The sequence below is a fragment of the Parasteatoda tepidariorum genome, chromosome 10 (assembly GCF_982258835.1).
Source record: "Parasteatoda tepidariorum strain Cologne lab strain chromosome 10, Ptep-v5.0, whole genome shotgun sequence".
Classification (NCBI taxonomy): Eukaryota; Metazoa; Arthropoda; class Arachnida; order Araneae; family Theridiidae; genus Parasteatoda; species Parasteatoda tepidariorum.
The window spans coordinates 56,173,874-56,194,599 of NC_141764.1; the positions used below are offsets into that span (position 1 = coordinate 56,173,874).

The following is a 20,726-nucleotide window of genomic DNA, read 5'->3' on the forward strand; positions in this document are numbered from 1 at the left end:
GAAATGAAAATGCAGAGTGCGATTGGAAGCCATGAAAAAAATAATAAAGCTTTAAAACAACGGTTTGAAAATGTTAGATCATCTTTAAGATGCTACATCTTAAGAGATCAAGTGACTGATGAAAATTTCACTATAACTTCTACTTATCACTATAATTCTATATATTCCATAAACAAAAGCCAAAATTCGCCATGTTTTCATGATGGGGAACAAAGATATTATAAAACTACCGAGTCAGCTGAAGAATGCTTCAATAGTGCAATTAAAAATAAACATCAAATACGTTGAATTTTCCTAATTTTAAATGTATAGAACTTTAAGGAAGAAACTTAACGTAGAATGAAAAGTAAGCAAAATAACCGAATATTTGAAAGTCGAAACATTGTATTTTCTAAAATGGAAATAATAATGAAGTATAAATTAGGTAATAAATTCGATAAATAAGCGGCTGCTAACTTGAATCTTCGGAAAACTCCTCAATTTTCAAAATTTACAATGTTTGTATCGATACCAATTAACGCCTCTTAGAAGAAGAAGATCTGCTCACAGGTTACCATAAATGATAAATTTGATCCTTTAGTAGTCCAAACGTACCATCCTTTAAATTCAAAAATAGAAACTTAAAATATTGCATATTCTAAAATGGGAAAATCATCAAATATATGTTAAATCAGGCGTTAAAGTTAGATAAATTCAAGTATATAGGTGACTGCTAGCCTGAAATTTAGGAAAACTCTCTAACTGTCACAACGATTTACAATGTATTGTTATATTCGCTTCGATGAACACCTCCTAGAAGAGAGAATTCCTCTGCACTGGTTAAGGAACAGCAGCAGTCTGATCATTTAGTAGAGCGAACATTGTAAAATCTTTCGTTTTTTCCTCAGTATGCAATTTAGTAGGCCGAGAATTATGACATATTTCTTATTTTTCCCCATAGCGCAGTTTATATTCATTACGTTGGACTACTAAATTGATCTGTGCGATGGCCGTCTCTCTTCTCGGAGGTTTTGAACCGACGCAAAATGCATTTCAGATCAATAAGCATCTTTATTATAGCTTACTATTTCCGTTTTTTAATCAAACTACAACATGTATTTCTTTTTCTTTTTTTAGGTTCCTTTTTAAGTGCTAAATTGCCGTACCATATCGCCTTGGGAAAACAAGTCATATTTCCATCAAGGGCTCATATTGAAGCTTAAACTGTGCATTTCAGGAAATTATATACATGAAAGAAAGTATTTATACGTGAAAAACGGCTTCCAGGAAGAAGAAAAAAAACGTCATTTTATAACATTTGTATATAGCTTAGAGAATAAGAAATGTTTTGTCATAATAAATATTATGTTTTTATGTCTATGTTGATGAAAGAAGATAAGTGTTTGTAAATTTATAAATTTAAATGTTGTGTTATCAAAGGAGCTGTGATCAAAAAATGTTATAAGAATAACAGAGTTGAGTAATTGATTATGAAATATAATACATTACAATAAAATAAATTGCATCCAGATTTATATTCATTATTTTACAAGTTTATTTCCGATTAATGTATATTTTTAATGATTTAACAAATCTTCCCTTATGAAATGAAGTAAATAAAAAATTTCAAGAGAGTTATTTTAAAAAATGTAGCAATAATCATTATGTTAAGTATTTATAACAGTTTTATTATTTTTTCTTAAATTTAAGTTTATATCTAGTGTAATTAAAAAATATGAATTTTGATCAACAAGTGAGGTCCGAAATTTGTTTATGATTTTTGTGTTAAACTTATAAATTGTGTTTATCATATTTAGAGGAATTTATTCTGCTTAATGAAACATATTTTGCAAAACCTCATAAAAAAGCTGAGCAATCCAGTTTCCATGTACAGCCAAATTTTCAAAAAAATTTTTCTGGTATTTATTCAGTAATGCAATAATATGTTCTTAACATGCTAATATTTCAATTACACCAATATTTTTTATTATTAAGTATTCCGTAAGTTTGATAAATTTTAGTTCTTTTATTTTTTATGTGTTATTTGATAATAAAATACTTCATTACGAGAGATGTTAAAAAATGAAAAAGCAATTAATAAAAAGTGAGATAATCTAATAAAAGTCATGATTTGCATATTGGATACAAGTGTTCATATGAACTCTTATAAATTAATGTAATGTTCCAGAGTAAATGTAAATAAACTTTTTTGATAAATGTTGAAAATTTGTTTGTGTTTTCCTTACGAACATAATCATGTCATCATTCATGCTGATCATGAGATCAATGTTTCCAATATCAAATGTTTCCATTTCCTTTGAGAGCAGTGAAATTTCTTGTTTTTTTCTGGATAAAGTCATCTAAAACTATTTCATTGAAAGTATTTTAGAAAAATTCATTTTTAAAATGAAAAATATTATGTGTTCCATTTTGTTGATTAAATAAACATACAGAAGGTCCATTTTTACGATAAAATGTTTTTTGAAGGACCTATTTTAAAGATGGTGCATTTTGGGAACCGTCCGATAAGGGTCCAGAATTTTCCCTGGTTCAGGTTCAATGAAATTATATTTCCGGTCAAAGGTTCCGGTTTCATTTCTTCGGTTCAATGAGTCCTCATTGAAACAAGACAAATGATTGAAATAAGGTAAATCCTGAAATACAAAAAGCACTTTTCAATGAATAAATACATTGAAAAATATTCGTCGATCTTCAATTAACAGTAAAAACGTTATATTATGCTGTTGAAAAGCTTGACAAAATCAATATAACTAAAAGTACATAGTTCAAATTTATGATTATGAAATGAAAGATACATTTTGACTAACATGTTTGTATTTCAAAAAAAAGAGAGGTGAAATAAAAAATTCACGAAATTTGGGAATTTACACGGCAGAAAATTAATTCTTTTAAAAATCGAACATATTACAGTGAGCTTAAATCCAACTTTCATTCTTAATGATTCGCAAAAGGATTTTTTACAAAATTTGAGAGGATTTAAAAAAAATTGAAAACCATTAAAAATATTATATTTAATAGCACTAAGCAATTCAATTACATTATTTTTAAATAAGAAATTTAAAGTTTGAAAGTGAAATAATTAAAATAAATTTTCATCAAATCAATATATTTTTTTACTGCTTTCATTTTAAACGTCAACTTCCTTAAATTGAACGAATCGAAAAAAATAGACTTATGTCGGTAAAAAACATTTCTCAGTTCTCATAACAATTTCAACTTTTTTACACTGTAACAGAGAAATTTAATTCTTTCACTTATTCTTTTCTAACTTTTTACTTTGATTTGCAATGAAACTTAAAGTTGTTAAGACTTTCTTAAAATTAAAATTAACGAACTCTATTTTATTTTATTATGAACATCCGTATAAACCATAAGGAGAAAAAAATACAAAAATGAATCGAGCACTGCTGATTTAAATGTGTATATAGTAAAACAAATCTAAATAAGGAGGAAGAGCACAAAAGATACCACATAAATTGACGTATTGTTTCTTTTTTTAACGTGGAATTTTCTTTACAGTTGAAGAGTAAAAAGGAATTGGAGTACACAGACAAGCTGAAGAAAATGAAAAACAAGTTTCAACAGAGAAAAAATGAGCTAAGCAATAGGGCAGGGTCAAAAGCTTGAATTAGAAAATCAAACAAAGCATAGGAAATAATAAATATATATTATAAAGAAGAATCCTATCACAAATGCTATTTTATATTCTTTCAAGTGAGTTTTTAAATCCCCACCTCACTTTTTTTCCCCTTATGCTTCCTTTTATTTGATAATCATGTTCAAGCCTGTTACCAAGTCCGTTAACCTCTTTTTTACATGTTGCAACCGCTTGTAATTTTCTTCTGCATCATTGTATTTCTTTCCCTCATTTCGTGTTTTGACACTAAATAGTGTAGGTTCACTAATATGTGACAGAAAACAGACCATTAACTATAGCTTAGTTACGAGCTTAGTTTAACGCAATGTTTATCTAAACTAAACATGCTTCATTAGTAGAATAAGAATAAATTTTTCTTTTAAAAGTGTTAAAATTGCGTTCACTGTTCTTCAGTAAAAAACAAAGAGCTCTGGAAAAAATTAAAAGCACTAAAGTACGAAACAAATTTTAAGTATACGAAACAAAAAACAATATTCTTAAATGGGAAAAATACTTTTTTAATATGGAAACGAAAACAGAGTGGAATAGTTAAACAATAGTTTTTAGAGGAACAAATGGAAAAGGTTGCAGGCAAAAATACCAATTGACTATTTGCTTTATGATTTTTTTTTCGTTTATTCACATTGTAGTTTTTTCCAGAAACTGGAGACCATTATGATTCTAGATATTATTTTTCAGTAAGTTTAACCCCTTCAAAAAAGGCTTAATAGGCTTCTTTGCCATGGGCAGATCGTCGGCCGTTGTAGATACATAAGAAAAAAATACAGATCGTATATTTTCTTATATAAAAGAATTTCTATTCTATAAGCCTTCTGGCCAAAACTGTCTCGTTTCTTTGAGTTTTAGCCATCTGTTCTCGCCATTATTTTCTTTCTTTTTTTGATTCAGAACCCTTGTAGGACTGCTTGAGTCGTAGTATTTGTTCCTATATGTTTGAAGTTTCGTAAACTTAAATTTAAATAAGGTAATAGGATTTATATTTTAAAGTCAAATTTCTAAAGTAGCTGCAAAAGGATTAAAATGCATAAAAACTATATTAGTATATTCACCCGTTTTTTAAATTCTATGAAATGTTCACTATTTTTCTCAGAATAAATGGAATTTAAACACAACACATTTAGGAAAATATATTAGTTTGAGCATGAGAGATAATTGAGAACACAGTTAGTTAACGTTAAATCAGTTGCATTGCGAAAAATAAATATGATCATTTGGTTAACGCAATAGCAAAAAGCATTAAGTTCCTTAAAAGAGAGACCATAATTTAAAGGAAAGTGTATAATTAATTTAATGAAGTTCTAAAATGACATTACATCATAATATAGATTACATGAAAAAGCTATTCTAATCCATTAAATTAAGTTCTTGAGTAGTGAGTTATTTTTTCTTAAAAAGAAATTTTTTACAATATTTGTGTATAAATTTCTTTTGATCCTTTAATTAGTATCTGAAATTAAGTTTTAATTAGTACCTGAACTTCTTTTTAAGATCAATCAACTGAATAGTGCTCTCTTAAAATGAAAGAGTTATTTCCCCTACTCAAAAAAGAGTTAAATTTTTTTAACTCAACTTGAGTGAAACACATTCTTATTTGAGCGAAATTCTTACCTTGCGTTTACTCAAACTTGAGTGGTATTTATTAAGCAATATTTGAGTGCTTTTAGCTCAAACTTGAGTGATTTATTTAATATTTAATTGCGTGCGAAATATAAGCTGGAATTTCTATCGCTTTATTTTAAAAAGCAAACAATAATAAATTTAAATAAAATTGTTATGTTCTGTGATCTAAATAGATTATGTCTTCGTTTTTATTTTACGTTTAATTTTTTTTTCTGGAGAATATGTCATTTAATATTTTGAATTAAGAAGAATTAAAACAACTTTTAGTTCACAGCGGTATTTCTGAAGAAGACGCTATTTTACTTTTTAGTAAGTAGATATACCTTGTTGCCTTAATTTTGAAAATACTTTTATTTTGAATGTGTTATATACACATTCCATTTAAATTAGCTGTTTTTCAGCGTTTTTTAATAAAATACTATTCATTTAAATTATTTGTCAAAAAAAATTATTAAAATTTAAAGAGTTAAATGTGGATGATTATGGAATATTAAAAAAATCTGATTCCATGCTAGAATCTTTGTCAAAGCATGTGGGAATATACTATATCTGATAAGAGTTCTAGAATTTTTTCAGATTTCATATTAAAGTTTTAACATTTTATTTTAATATAATAAATTTATATCCATGTTTTAGTTTTTTTTATGTATAATTTTGGTACAAAACGTTTCTGGATAATTATTTTCATATCATTCTATACTTCTTTTATAAAAGATATTTACGAAATTGTTGTTCATACAGACTATAACTGCTGTTATTTAAATTGCTTTCTATTAATAAAGTTGACTGTCTTTAATTTATGAAAGTTCACATTTGCAACATCCATTCATTCAAATCAGAATCTTCAGATGTTCAATGCATTTTATTATAAATATATCATTCAAAGAAAAAGTGGAAAATATTATATTTAAAAAAATTAAGCAGTATTTTGAATTTTTCTGTTTTTATCCTGTTTTTAGCTTTTATATAATTGGAATTCAGAATTAATACTATCTTCGTATCTCATAAAGTATTTATCACTTTATACAAACTATTTTTCCTTTGTTGCTATCATAAAAGTTCTTACCACTTTTCTACAAGTTCAATTTTAGAGGCCAAATTGAAAATGCAGAATTAATACTTAATTAAAAGTACAATGCTAATTAAAGTTCTTGAAAATGCAAATAAATGAGAATTTTGCAACAGTTATAGATTAATAGTAAAAAAATATGAGCAGAATTAAAAATAATATTTATTATGAGACATAGTTTAATTTGAATTTATATACCTATACCCAGCTGAAAATAAATTGCAGTTTTTCTACAGAACTGAAGTAATTTCGAAGTTTTTTTAGAGTTAACTGCAAGTTTTCTGTAGTGCAATCTTAATTGTAAAAACACTGCAGTTATTTTGCAGTTAATGCGAAGTAATTTCTCAGTAATTTATTTCGAAAAAACTTTTAGCTATTGCCTACAAAATTACTGTAGCTTAAGTGAGGTCACTTTAAAATCATAAATTTAGAAAAAACTGAAACTTTAAATCCGTGGTCATTCTGCAGTAAATTTGAAGAAATTATGCAGTCATTGTTTCAGAAGTATACTTTCTGATGAATTTGCAGAAAAACTGCAGCTACTTCGCATTGTTGTAAAATTGAAAGAGTTTGATGTCTTCAATCTTGCTTTCCTGGCTGGTATATTAAATTTTTATAATGTTTTTTCATTTTTTTCTCTTTGATTATATATTAATTTCTTACAATTTGGTAAAAATTCAAAACATATATATTGATAACGGAAATAACAAACACTATCTATATTCATAGTAGTTAAAATTCATAAAATACATACTTGATTTAATTGTAATTATTTATAATTCAGAAGCGATGCAATTTAATTAGTTTAAAATATGCCTAAAATTAGGTATTTAAATATTTCTGTATTTTAGTAATTTTAATAAAAATGTCGTTTTTATTAATTTTCATTATTTATTTCTTTTTGACTTAAGGAAACTATGTTTGAGCAAAGTTTATGGTAAAAACAATATTAAAGTAAAGTCAAGTAGTTAATGTTAATTAATTAATTTTTTTATTCGAATTCATACTAAGCTAGGATTATTGCAGAACAAAAATTATACTTATTTTTTTCTAATCAAAACAAATATATATTTTGGATTTTAAACAAATTTATATCAAAAGAGTTTGCAAAATTGAGTTTGAAAAAGGGTATTTAATCCAGATTTTTTAGCTTCAAACGTCTTTTTCAAAAATTTATTAATTTCCCTTAGTTTCAGAAATTTGGCCTAAAAAAAATTAGGCAATTTAAAACAATATACCTTTTTTATTGCTTGAAAATAAAGCTTTATAAATTAAACGAATAAACTTGTTCGAGAAAAAATAACTCATAGTATTTTCAATTGAACCTAAATGAGCATAATATTTATTAAACTGCTTACTTTAAAAATTCGTTCAGAGCTCCTTACTTTTAAAAATTAAACTTAAAAGAAAAATGACAAAACATAGGAGAAGGAAAAAAAACTCAAATCTACAGTGGTTGGGAATTTTTCCTAAAAAAAACTCTTAAGTAATAATTCATTTAATTGTTGTTTAACCGTATACAATCAAAACAATTGGATAACCATAAAATGCTGCTATTCAAACTGTTAACTCTGAAAATTTTTTTTAACTGTGATTTATTGATTTAACAAATAAAAGCTTTATCCTCGCCAACAAGACCCAGCTCATGAAAGTAATTAGTTCTGTGTAGCAGTCTTGACACAGGACTGTAGCCGAGAGGGTTAATCGGTGAATCTCACAACAGACGGGAAGCGAGTTCGAATCACAGAGTTGATATGCTCACCGCAAACACTGTCACAAGTACTGTACTATCAAATTCGATATTTAAATTCAACAAAAGTTATGATAAAAAAAAATTCCTGTGTAAGGCTTTCCACTCAAAAGGAAATTTTTTAAACGAAAACTGTAATATTTTCCATCGCTTACGACAGATGGCACCACTAAAAACAAACATTTTGTATATTAATAATAAACATTTTGACTGCAATTTACAAACTGAAATACTGAAAATCACTCAAACAAGAGTTAAAATCACTCAAGTTTGAGTGAAAACGATCCACTCAGGAAATACTGAAAATCACTCAAGCTCGAGTGAAAATAACTCAAGTTTGAGTGAAATTTTTTTCACTCAAATTGAACTATTTCCATATAACTCTTTCACTTGAGTGATTTTAACTCAAGATGAGAAGACCGGTTTTTTCTAGATGAAAGAGTTAAATAGCACTCAAGTTGAGTTATTTTCACTCGTTCATTTTAAGAGAGTGATATTTTTATCAAGAACCTATTTAAAGCAGTTTAAAACGCTTTATAAAATAAACTGTTTATGCAATTCTGGTGGGTATTGTTTAACTGACGTAAATATATTACATAATATTCAAGCCGAATTAATTAAATTCTTAGTAATTAAAAAATTAACAACTTAACTCAAACCACTTCCAGTTACTCTACATATGTTTATCGATGTGCTCACCTTTTCAAAAACCCAAACAGTTGTAGCAAAATAGTGATCCAGAATTAGAAGACCTAATAAAATTTATTTGATACCCAGGAATAAAAAGAACATTTTCCGTAAAATTTATCCGTATTTATTATCAAATACTTTAGCTTACACCCTACTGAAAGGCAATGGATAGCCGCGATTAAGGTGACGGAAACATGATGATTCAAGTCACTGTTTGCCTTGCTGTGACCAACTGAGTGATACACTGATAAAAAGAATCAAGTTCCGGTAAGCAGTTGGATGTAACATCATAAGCAACTTGTCCAATAATAAACTATCCGCATCACTGCACGTGTGAAGACGTGTTTAGTTGTTTTATTGAAGTTTAAATGGATAACGAAAAAGATTAGGTTTTAGCAGCTAGTTCAGCGGTTTTACTTCAACTGACGAAAATCTTCGAGGACTGAAGTTGTTACAACTCATCACAATATTGTTATAACTTTTGAAATGAATAAAATCAGACTCAATAATTTTCAATTATCATTTCTGATTTGAAAGTGGAAAGCTTTTTTTTTCCGGTAAAGCCATCTCTTAAAAATTAGAAGAAAAGAAGTCAAATTAAACGGGAAAAGATAAATGCAATAATTACAGGAAAACTATAGAAGTAAGCAAGCTTTAGATTGCCAGATGTTAAAAGTATGGTGGCGAATAAGAAAAGTCACCGGTACCTTGCCAGATATCCGTTACCAATCCGTCCACTTCGGTGACGATCTCGTCATCACTGGTGACTCTAGTCGTCACCGAGCCAGTCACGGTGACCCGAATCACCTCGATTCAACTTAAATAATTTAAAACAATTCCGAAATACGTTTACTTTTATTCACTTAATTTTTAAGATATTTTATCCTACGCTCCTTATCGTTTTGAAGCATATCATTATTAATTGATATAATCTTGATTTTGACTTGACTGATTTAGCTTACTTTAAATGAAGTTGGTACCAATAATGCTAAAACTGACATTTTTCGAGGTACCTACGCTAAGACACTACTTATGATATCGCTTTGAAATTGTTGTGGATATTTTCCATTTATTTTGCTTTTTATTACATAGTTTATTCAGTTCATTAGACATAAATTTGACTGGTGATAGATCAAAAGACTATATGGACACTCCATTTTTGTGATGGTATGAACATCTTTGCCTTCAAGTAAATTCTAGAAAGACAAGGCCACACGGCAGCTTCTATCTTCCTGACAGCATGTCATATTGTAGCGTTGTGATACAATTTTTGGTTAATTTTTCCATTGTTCCTAACTGAATCAATAACATGCATGATTGCAATATGCCCTCATGTAACAAAACTCAACTGTGTGACATTCTCCTCCAAGTTTTACTTTAGGCACTACACTAAAGAGATGGAAGCGCCTGTTATAATTGTCTGATGATGAGTGAAAAGTGAAAACTTCGTCAGTTCAATAAATCCTTTTCCATCGTTTCTAGGTCCTTTTTTTTACTTTAGACGTAGGTTTCCTGGCGAAGGTACACCCTCTTATCTGATAGCAATTGAGCTTGATTGCTTTTCTCTTGCTGGGCTTTGTGGCTTTTCTGCAATTCTATAATTATTTCAGAATCACTACAACGTGTTGTCGTAACAGAGTTCTCCCCCTGAGAAAAGAACGATTTTGAATGCCAATTTTAATTTTTTTTTGTAATATTTTGTTTCAGTTGGTGACCTCCACTCCATAGGTTGACACACAGCCCCGACTAATTTCTGCAGTCACTGAGTAATTTGTCACATAAGACAGCCCACTTATTTTAAAATAATTATTCAATCTTGTGTTCCGACGCTTATTCATATTTGTTATGTCTTTTTTAACATTTGAAGGTTCTTCACACAGTTCAATTGGTAAAAGTAAAGGGCCATTTACCAGGCAAGTAACACTGATTTGTATTTGATTTTATCTGTACTCAAACTTGATTGAAAGATATTGTCGTAGTTATAGTTAATATATGATTTATAAGAGTTTGTTAATACTCTGCTTGATGTCTTCTATCAAGTGTATCTGGAAAAGAAATGCGTAAAATTCAATGGCAGCTCATTAATCATTTCTTTGTTTCAAATTGATTTCTGAAGTAAATCAGTCCAAATAAAAAGGCTAGCACTGAAAAAGTACAACAAACACAGTATTGAAAAGATATAGTGTCTTTTGTTTGATAATTTCTAGAACAGGAATGCGTTCAGACTTTTGATAAGGACTGAAGATATTTGCTTAATGAAAGCTGTAATTTCCAATTAAATTGTTCAAAATTAAGGTCAATAAATTAAAAGTCTGACGGGCGTTAACTTTGACCGATTCAAAGTTTGAATACAGATCTTCACATAAATTCCTTAGGTTTATTTATGCGAGAGTTTTCACATTTATTGTTTCAACTATTTACTATGATAAGTACGAATATTACTGAAAGTTTCGGTTAAACAAAGCTTTGGCTACAGTATTTGTTTCTTTGCTTTTTCGGGTACTTAATGAAAAGTATATATTGCAAAATTCTTTAAATAAAAAGAGCGATATAAATTCGTTTATTTCTACTTACTCAGTTTTCAATCAATGTTTCAGTTTAAGATTTGATTGCATTATTATTTGTATCATGCCACTAAGAAGCGGTTCGATATTACTCTAAGAGCTACAGAAAAATACAATAAAAGTGTGAAAACTATTGAGACTTAAGCTCACGTTTCAACATCACGATCTCTACAAACGGAAGAAAGGCTCAGTAAATTGAAAATCGGTTCGAGAATTCTTTCATTATAGAGTATTTTCTGATTCTAAAGATTTCAGATGTCGAAAAATAGATTACCAAAGCTTTATGAGAAAACATTATGTGAGAATATATTTAGGTTTATTCTACTTTTCAAAAAGTTCGAAAGAATTTGTTAAACCCATACCACATTAAATTTCGAAGGGAATTACAAGATTTCTGCAACAGCAAGACAATTTAATTGATTGGAAACTTGAATGCCCTAAAACTTAGTATTTTTTAGGAAATATTTAGTCTGCTAAATCTAATTTTTTAAAAATATCCTACGTATTTCACCAATATGGTCTATTGTTTATTTACAGCTACATTAAATGAAACAAATCGCTTTTTGCCTTTTATTATGCTATTTTTGAAGATACATTTGAGTTTCGAACATCATATTTTTTACTTTTCCCAAATTGTTTCTAAGTATATTATATCAAAATTCCATGCTTTTCTGTTGATTAGTAAAATAAATAATTATGGAAATACCAAAGACTGTCAAAATGGGTCATTTGGACCTGAAGTAAGCGAAGATAGCTCCTTTGAGTTACTAATATTTTATTAAACATATTTACATTTATATACAAGTTGGTTTGATTTACAAGAAGCATCATCACAGCAGGTGATGAGAGAAATACTGACAGGCTGTCATGTGCGTGCTGGTATTTATACAATTCTAATATGATGACGTCAGAACTCTTATTTCAGTTCACTTAAAAAATAAGTAAGAACACAATTGATTAAAGATAAACAAATAACAATATGAAATAAACTTGATTTTACGATGAGCGGCGAACCTATCACCACACACCCCTAAAAGAAAAAAAAGTTCATTTTTGAAGTTTTATGTCTGTTTTTGTGCTTACAGAACAAAAAACATTATGAAGATTAATTGTAGAACAAACACTATGATCAACAGTATTAAAAAAAAGTCACGCGCAGTAGTTTTTGTAAAATTATACTGTATCTTAGTTTCTTTTACCAAAGTAGCACAGCTTAATAAGCTGATTTGTTCCTATTGAATTATAATTCCATTATTGCGCCTAAAAGAAACCATAAACATGCTGATTATAAGCGGTTAACTTTGTTATAATCCTGGACAAGACAGTGTTGAAGGGACACAGTTATTGTCATGTAAATAATGATGAAAATTTATTATATGACAATCAAGCTACATAACTTTGATTTCGACTGATATAAAGTCCAAAAATATTTCTTTTGAATGGCTACTTTTACTTGTGCACTGAAAAAACAGGCAAATGAATTACAAGAAAAGTGTAGTAGACTACACCTGTAAAACGGTTTAACGGGAAAAGTGTAGTGGACTACACCTGTAAAACGGTTTAACGGGAAAAGTGTAGTGGACTACACCTGTAAAACGGTTTAACGGGAAAAGCGTAGTGAACTAATTATGAAACTACACCTGTACTCCTGGTTTCAGTGGAATTACCATCTTTTGCCTCATTAAAACCTGCAGAAGAAATTTTTTTCGAAAAAAAAAACATTAAATTCCAGGGATTCTAAGTTGGAATAAATAAATGTTCTCCACTTTTTTTGTCACTTCATTCATCTTTTGCACAGCAAAACAAAGTATATAGGTGTAAAAGAAAAAGCTTTAATAAAATATACGTACTATAATTCCGAATAATATTTATGCGAATGTGCTTGCAAACAATAGTAAAGAGTAGAGGCCAAGTAATGTCATTTTCTGAAATTGTATAAAATGTGGCGTAGGCTTAGCTGACTAGATAATAAGGAAATATTCCACAATGTGTGATACTTCAGATGTCATTTCTTTACAACGTTTGTGATATTTCTGCTCCCACAGCTTGAATCCTTAATACAAATTAGTACCACCCTAATTACTCATTGCTAGTTCCTTCCCGCGTTTGTTGAAGTACTACAAATTAGCACTTTACGCATCACGTACCCCTTCATTGATAATATTAAGTCTTTAAGAAACATGCCTTTCATTATGGCAATGCACAGAGCGAATACTAACTAAGAGGAATGCTAAAAAGTAATTTGGCAATGTTTTGTTGTCACTTTTACGTCCGTTAGATCTACTTTGTACGCTTACTCTAATGCCTAACTAGTGATGGAACTTAATATTTTAATGCATCTTGTGTGCCAATATCCATTATTCATATTCATGACATTTGTTATCGTATTATTTACGCTCTTGTTAAGGAAAAATCAGCAATACAATATTACATTACTATGTCATAGTGTTATTGCGCTAATAATTAAAAAAAAATAATAAAAAATGAAATCTTTAAGAACTCGTTCAGATTTCAGTTTTAACAATATTCATCCTTTAAAAAATCATTTACTTTGTAAAAAACAAGAATATCTTTTGAGGGTCGGTTAAATGACGATTCTGACTAAGTCCGAAGTCCCATTGTTCTAGTGTTAATACGCTGCCTTTATATTATTGTTTCAAAAGCTTATACTTGTTATTTTTTCACTCTAAATGTAATTGTATTATTGTATCTAAGTAAAATTAATTCAAGATTTAAAAACACTGTTTTACATTTTTTAATAATTCAGAAAATTAAGAAAAAGCTTGTCACTCTTGACCTGGCTACATTCTCTAAGAAAATAAACAATTATTTTTTTCATTAAAAAAATAACTTAAATAGATTTGAGAAGGAAATAATAAAGCATTAAGTAAACTAATTAAACTGGAAACTACATAGCTTTAATACACAAAAAAGACAAGCAAAACAGAAAAAAAAATGGTAAAAAGTACACTCAGTTTGCGAAGCGGGATTCAAACATAGTTACGAGACCAACCCCTTCACCACAATGCAGGCCCTCGGCTTAATTCGACACTTCATTCTAGATCGTCAAGTCTTCAAACTTAATTCATCATTCTAGTTAATAATCTCCCACAATAATCTACGGAGAGGTTTCAAATTGAGGAAACATTTTCATCATACATTTCAGAGTTCCCGTTTGGTCATAAAACACTCGATTTCGCGACAAACTAATACTCCGAACTAACGGAATATTCTGAGAAATAAATATTGCTGACACTTAAAAAGTGAGAATTTAATTTCTAAAAGTGTAAAAAATCAAAAATGCCAAATTTTCCCACTTGATCATATTATGTTTACAATTGATCTACATTCTTGTTCTATACATTATCTTTGCTATCTGGTAGCATATGGATTCATTTAAAGTGAATAAATAGGATATCAAATGTGTTGTTTTATTAATTAAAATTTGCTTTAAAACTTGCATTTTAACATTAAATTGTTTGTACAATATAATATTGATGTTTATTTAAAAACTGAATTCAAAAAATATTAAATAAATACTTTTAGTTAATTGAAACTAATATTGAATTCACTCGTATTTGTGTAAGCGAGTAAAAATATGAAGTTTAAAATTAAAAACCTTTTAAATGAAATTATAAAAAAAAACACTTATTGAAAACAAGTGACAAATTAATTTTCGATTATCATTTCAATTTTTTTTCCTTTAAAGCAACGTACAAAACAAATTCAAACGTTTTAAATACTTTTAATGTCCTTAATTATCTACAACTTAATTAATTTTTTAGTTACCTCATTATCTCTGAGGAAATTGGAAAAAGATAATGAGTTATTTATTGATCTAAAAGTCTTCAATTATTTCTCTAAAACCACTTTTCATTCTAAAAAACCAGACTAGAAAGAAAAACAACGCAAATTATTCCATTTTAAATATTTATGTAAAGGAATGGCGCATTTTTCTCACATTTTGGGCTTGTTATCATAATTGATAAAAGGATCAATATTTGCGTTGGAAAAAATTAAAATTTACGCTCTTCAGAAATATTTAAATTTTTATGCATTTTAAAAATGCTTAGAAACCTACCTCTTAAATATTTAAGGACAGAAATATCTTATATTTTATTTTTCAGTAAAAAAACACCAAGACGCTTATCATTTATTCAGCATTTTGAATTATGCCTTCGAAAAATTTTTTTATCTAATCAACAACAAATAAAAAATGCGTTTTTTTAGTAATTGATATTCATAACTGCATCTACAATTTTTATTTATAAGACTTTACTGCAATAAAAATATATTTGCGTCTTCATTTGATATAGAACTCTATATTTCGATAGCACAGACATTTTTGCATTGATATTCATAGAGTATTGAGTTGGAATCTGTCTGCATATCATTAAATTTCAGATGAAGTTAACTCTAAAACTATTAAACACCCACGATACATTACATTAATGAAACGAATCTTAGTTCTTTTATTTAAAATATTTTAGTTGAAAAGAAAATTCGTTGACATGTCTTAATACTAGCAATGTTGATAAAGAAGTGAAGCTCAAGAAAATATATAGTGAAACTACAAAATTTCAAGTTCATTTATTGTATTGGAAAATGGGCAAACGCTAGAATTAAATGAAATTCATGTAAGGTAATGCACAGATTAAGTAATGTGAAGGTATTAATAATTCTTTTAAACAAATTGTAACAGCATTTAAAATTGGCCAACTATTAGCACATATTTTACGAGCTTGAAGAATTGAAGGAAGTAAAGAAGCTTTAATAATTAATTCAGCTTTGTTAATTCAACAATCATATAAAATGTATTATTTAACAAGATAGTAAAACTACAACATTTTTTTTTCTTTCGAGACAAAAATTAGAATATACTAAAATGATGAAGTTAAATCAGGTAAATAAATTAGATAAAAATGTGTATGGGCATATATGTGTATTAACGAGAACAACATTTTGATTTACTTAAGTTTTTAACATAGAATGTAGTAACGTTTTGTTCTTCTGTGATTGATTCTAAAACAATTAACTTACGTTTTTCGAAAATATGTTTATAAATTTGTAATGATTTTATAATTTCTAATAAAAAATGTTTTAGTGTTCTTCTAAAATTCACCATATATTTAAGAAAAAAAATATGGTAAAAAATATCAGAAATGGTAATTATTAAGGAAGCACTTTGGGAATGATTTTGGTAAATTTGACATTAAAATATGTAGACTGTACCATGGTGTAATATTTTACAAGCTGTAACCGTTTATGAAATCCTTAGATGAATCCTGATCGTTTCAAGGTAAATCGTCACAGTACAATGCTCGTTTGCCTGATAATATGGTTCAACATGAGTTATCACATTTAAACGTGAACAAAATAAATTATAAATTGATAAAACTGGTTGTAAATAAAATCATTGACTCAATAGTTCTCTTGAAATTTAATCCATTTTTGATAGATTTCCCTTCTGCAAATGACCCAAAATATTCTTGTACTTTAAAATGGCAGCGTAATCCCGGGGAATAATTGAAAATTTAATTGCAGCATTGGCCAGTTGAATTGTATTTCACTGCTTGATATTCGATTTTATTTTTACAGGAATAAAACATAAATAATAATATTATTTTAAATATTGCAAAATATAACTGATGGATCATCTCTTCTTTTATAATATGAAAAATTCAATACAGTTTTTTGTAAAAAAAAAAGTGAGAAATCTTAACGGTTTTAAAACTGTAATCTGTGGAGCGCGAATAAGTATAGAGTTGAAAGAAAGGATGCTTAAATGCTTTATCTATAAAAAAAAAGCAATATATTTTAAAATATTTTAAAATCAATGGAACATTTTTCTGCTTCAACATAAATAAAACAATATACAGGAGTTTTAAATACATTATAACAAAGTTTATTGCATTATCACACAAAGAACTTTTTATATTTATTATTTTGTCAAAGCATCTGATGTAAAACGAATGACAATAGGAAATTTCAGTTTTGAAATTGTTGTGCACTTCAAGTATCTAGGGTCGGAGAAAAAAATAACGATATGAAAATTGCGGTAAATAACAGATTAAATATGGTAAACAAATGTTACTATAGATGAAGTTACTATATGTTACTATAGATGCAAACCAAGCATAAGAATCAAAATAAATCTTTATAAGACTCTAGTGAAACCAATGATTATGAATGGATGGATGGGAATTATGAACCATGAACAAAGCTGTGAAAAATAAGTTATTGACATTTGAACAAAAATTATTTATGAAAATCTTTGGTGCTGTCGAGGAAGTGATATACCTTGTGTATCCGTTTAAAAAACGAACTTTACACCCAATACAAGAACCGAAAACTAAAACAGTATAACAATTAGGATATCCTGGATATATCTAAAGATACAATAATAATTTTAACCCAACTAAATAATTATCAGTCAAAAATGTGAAGGAAAAAGGAAAAGAGGTAAACAAAGAGCCAGTTGACTTGATGCAGTTTAAAAAGCGTTGCATGAATTTAGGGTGAACCATTGAAGAGCTGTGGAGGAGGAGGATTCCCGACAGAAGAAATGCGTAGCAACATTATGATAGAAGAAGTCAGCATTGACCTGCAAGATACCTGAAGATAACAAAATATTTGACCATAAAGAAGCAGTTCAGAAAGAAATTGTCACTTTTTAAGTTAAATTAATTATAATTATTAAAATAACATTAGCTTTTCATTTTCTCGACATGGAGAATTTAGATTATTTTGTCCTGATTTCTCGACTTAAGATTAATCTAAACAATATCTTTCCCAACGAATTACTTCTAGTCAATGAAGAACTCTCTGTGAAATATTGGTCCGATCGTAGTCGCTTATCACTTCCTTCTGTAATCTACAAAAACAGCTTTTTTTTACATATTGGAGAGGGGAGCATTTATAACGCTCCCAAAGTGTGGTTTACTTGAGATAGTTTTTAAGTCTTATTTCATGAGCTTTAAAAGGAAATAGCAAATTACTTTTTTTTAAAAAATAATGTTTGAGAAAATATTTTGATTATCCCATTTTGATTTCCAGTGCATAGGCAATTACTCTTTAATTAATAATTCAAAATAAAAAAATATAAATCTATTAATCAGCTTGGAATTAAGTTGTTCATAAAAGTTTCTCAAATAACCTCATCTTAAATTAACTTAATTAACTATAATACATTCATTCATTATTATATTCACATTCAAATGAACACCTTTGACAGAGAATAAGACCTATTCTGAAACTGTTGAAAATTTATTCTAATAAAATTTATTCTAATAAAATATCATCTCTTTCATTTCATTTACAATCATTATTTTTCTCTTAATATGTAAATTGATGGCTCTTCAAATTGGGAATTAATGAATTTGGCTTGAGTTTGCAAAGAAAAAAAGTATTATTATAAGAAGCTAAACAAAGATATTTGCTGAAAATTCGGCTGCTCTATACCGAAATTGAAATTTTATGAATAATTTACGTAATATATTCTAAAATACTATTAGATTTCTGAATGAGGGATACATAAATTTAATAAATGCAGCTATCTAAACATTTCTTGTGGGAACCTTTATTACCTATGTTTATACTGACTTTGCATAGAAAAGTAGTGAAATTTGTTTGAATTTGTAAGTAACAAAAAATATGGTTTTTCATGATACAAAAATATATATATGTAATGAAAAGAAGAAAAAAGTTCAAGCATTGTTTGGAGAATTTTTGAATAGAGACTTAGACTTTTTAAATTCAATAACATTATTCAAAATTTTAATGACTACACTTTATATTTACACTAATCACATAAGCCCGTAAACTATGTCTGAGTACATATTTTGATAAAGGATTTTAAATGTGTAATGTACTAAATGTGTAATGTATGCCAAACGACATATGTGTAAAACGTAAAAATCTGAGAAATGAATTTACAGATTTAGATAAAATGACTTCCACTTGAATTTTATTTTCAGTATTGGTATATAATTTTTATTCCATTTTATATTATTTTGATAAATCTTTATTTCGAAAATCATTTTAAATTATTTTTTAGGGTATTAAAAGGGAAAAATTTCTTTTGTAATTTTAATACATCTTTTCCTAGACATGCATAGTTTTTTTAAACACAAATATGATATACTGAAGAGAATTCTTTTAATGATTCATGACGCTCTTTAACGAAATATATGTGACAGTTTGGTGTTTGAGTTTTTGTATATTAATCTAAAGCTGTTCAAGATAGTGTGACATGTAAAAAATTTAAAACATTCAAATATCTGTTTAGATTATTTTAGATAGATATTTCAAGAAATTTTCTTATTGGAATTAAAATTATTTTAGGGAATATAAACCAATGAAAATAGTATATAAATTGAGAAATGTGAGCCGGTTAAGATAATTTTTATTATTCTTTAGGGAATTTCGTAAACGTTTCATCCTTTACCATATCTTCCCTTCAACAACTTCACATCATCCTAATTATAGCAGTTGGAAGGGAACAATAAAATATTGCAACATTAATTTAAAATTATTACGGCTGAATAAGTTGCAATTTTAACTTTATGTAACTCATAATTGCTATTTTAATTATAAGTATATGCTAAGTTGCGATTATAACTTAACTTCTAGTTTGGAGTTTTAGTTTATTAACCTCAGCTGTTCAGGATGGTGCGACATGTAAAAAAATTCAAAACATTAAAATATATGTTTAAATTGTTTCAGATAGATATTTTAAGAAAGGTTTTTAGCAGAATAAAAATTATTTTAGGGATTATTAACCAACGAAAATAGTAAATAAATTGAGACACTTGAGGCTGTTGAGATAATTTTTACTACTCTTTAGGCGGTTTTGCAAACATAATATATTTTACCATATCATTCCTTTAACATCGCCACCTCACTCATCCTGATTATATCAGTTAAAAGGGAACAATAAGCCTTTGCAGCCTTCATTAAAAATTAATGCAGCTAAATAAGTTGCAATTTTAACTGTAAGCAATGCATAATTGCTATTTTACCTATAAGAAATTATAACTTAACTTCTAGTATGGAGTATTCAGGGAATATAAACCAACAAAATAGTAAATAAATTGAGACAAGTGAGCCTGTTAGGATAATTTTTGCAACTCTTTAGTTAATTTTTGCAAACATTTCATCTTTCACCATATCATCCCCTTAACACCCTCACTTCACTCATCCTGATTATAGCAATTAAAGGGGAATAATAAACCTTTGAAACCTTCATTAAAAATCCTTACAGCGGAATAAGTTGCAATTTTAACTATTTATATTGAAAGTACCATTAATTTTTTTCATGCATAAATTTAGCAATTATTTCAATAGATAGAATTAATTATATTTTATTAAAATAGA

The 20,726-nt window shown here is 27.8% G+C and overlaps 1 protein-coding gene across 2 annotated transcripts in view; it reads left to right on the forward strand.

Moving 5' to 3' along the window:
* LOC107443056 (cell adhesion molecule Dscam1) overlaps positions 1-2,205 on the forward strand; it is a 208,928-nt gene extending 206,723 nt beyond the window's left edge. For both annotated transcript variants that reach the window (XR_001583949.3, XM_016056799.3), the window contains exon 28: positions 1,117-2,205. Coding sequence is in view for 1 of the 2 variants with exons in the window: in XM_016056799.3 (XP_015912285.1) it covers positions 1,117-1,202 (86 nt within the window). In the remaining variant the exon portion in view is untranslated. The remainder of the gene's footprint in view (positions 1-1,116) is intronic.
* The last annotated feature ends 18,521 nt before the right edge of the window (positions 2,206-20,726 follow it).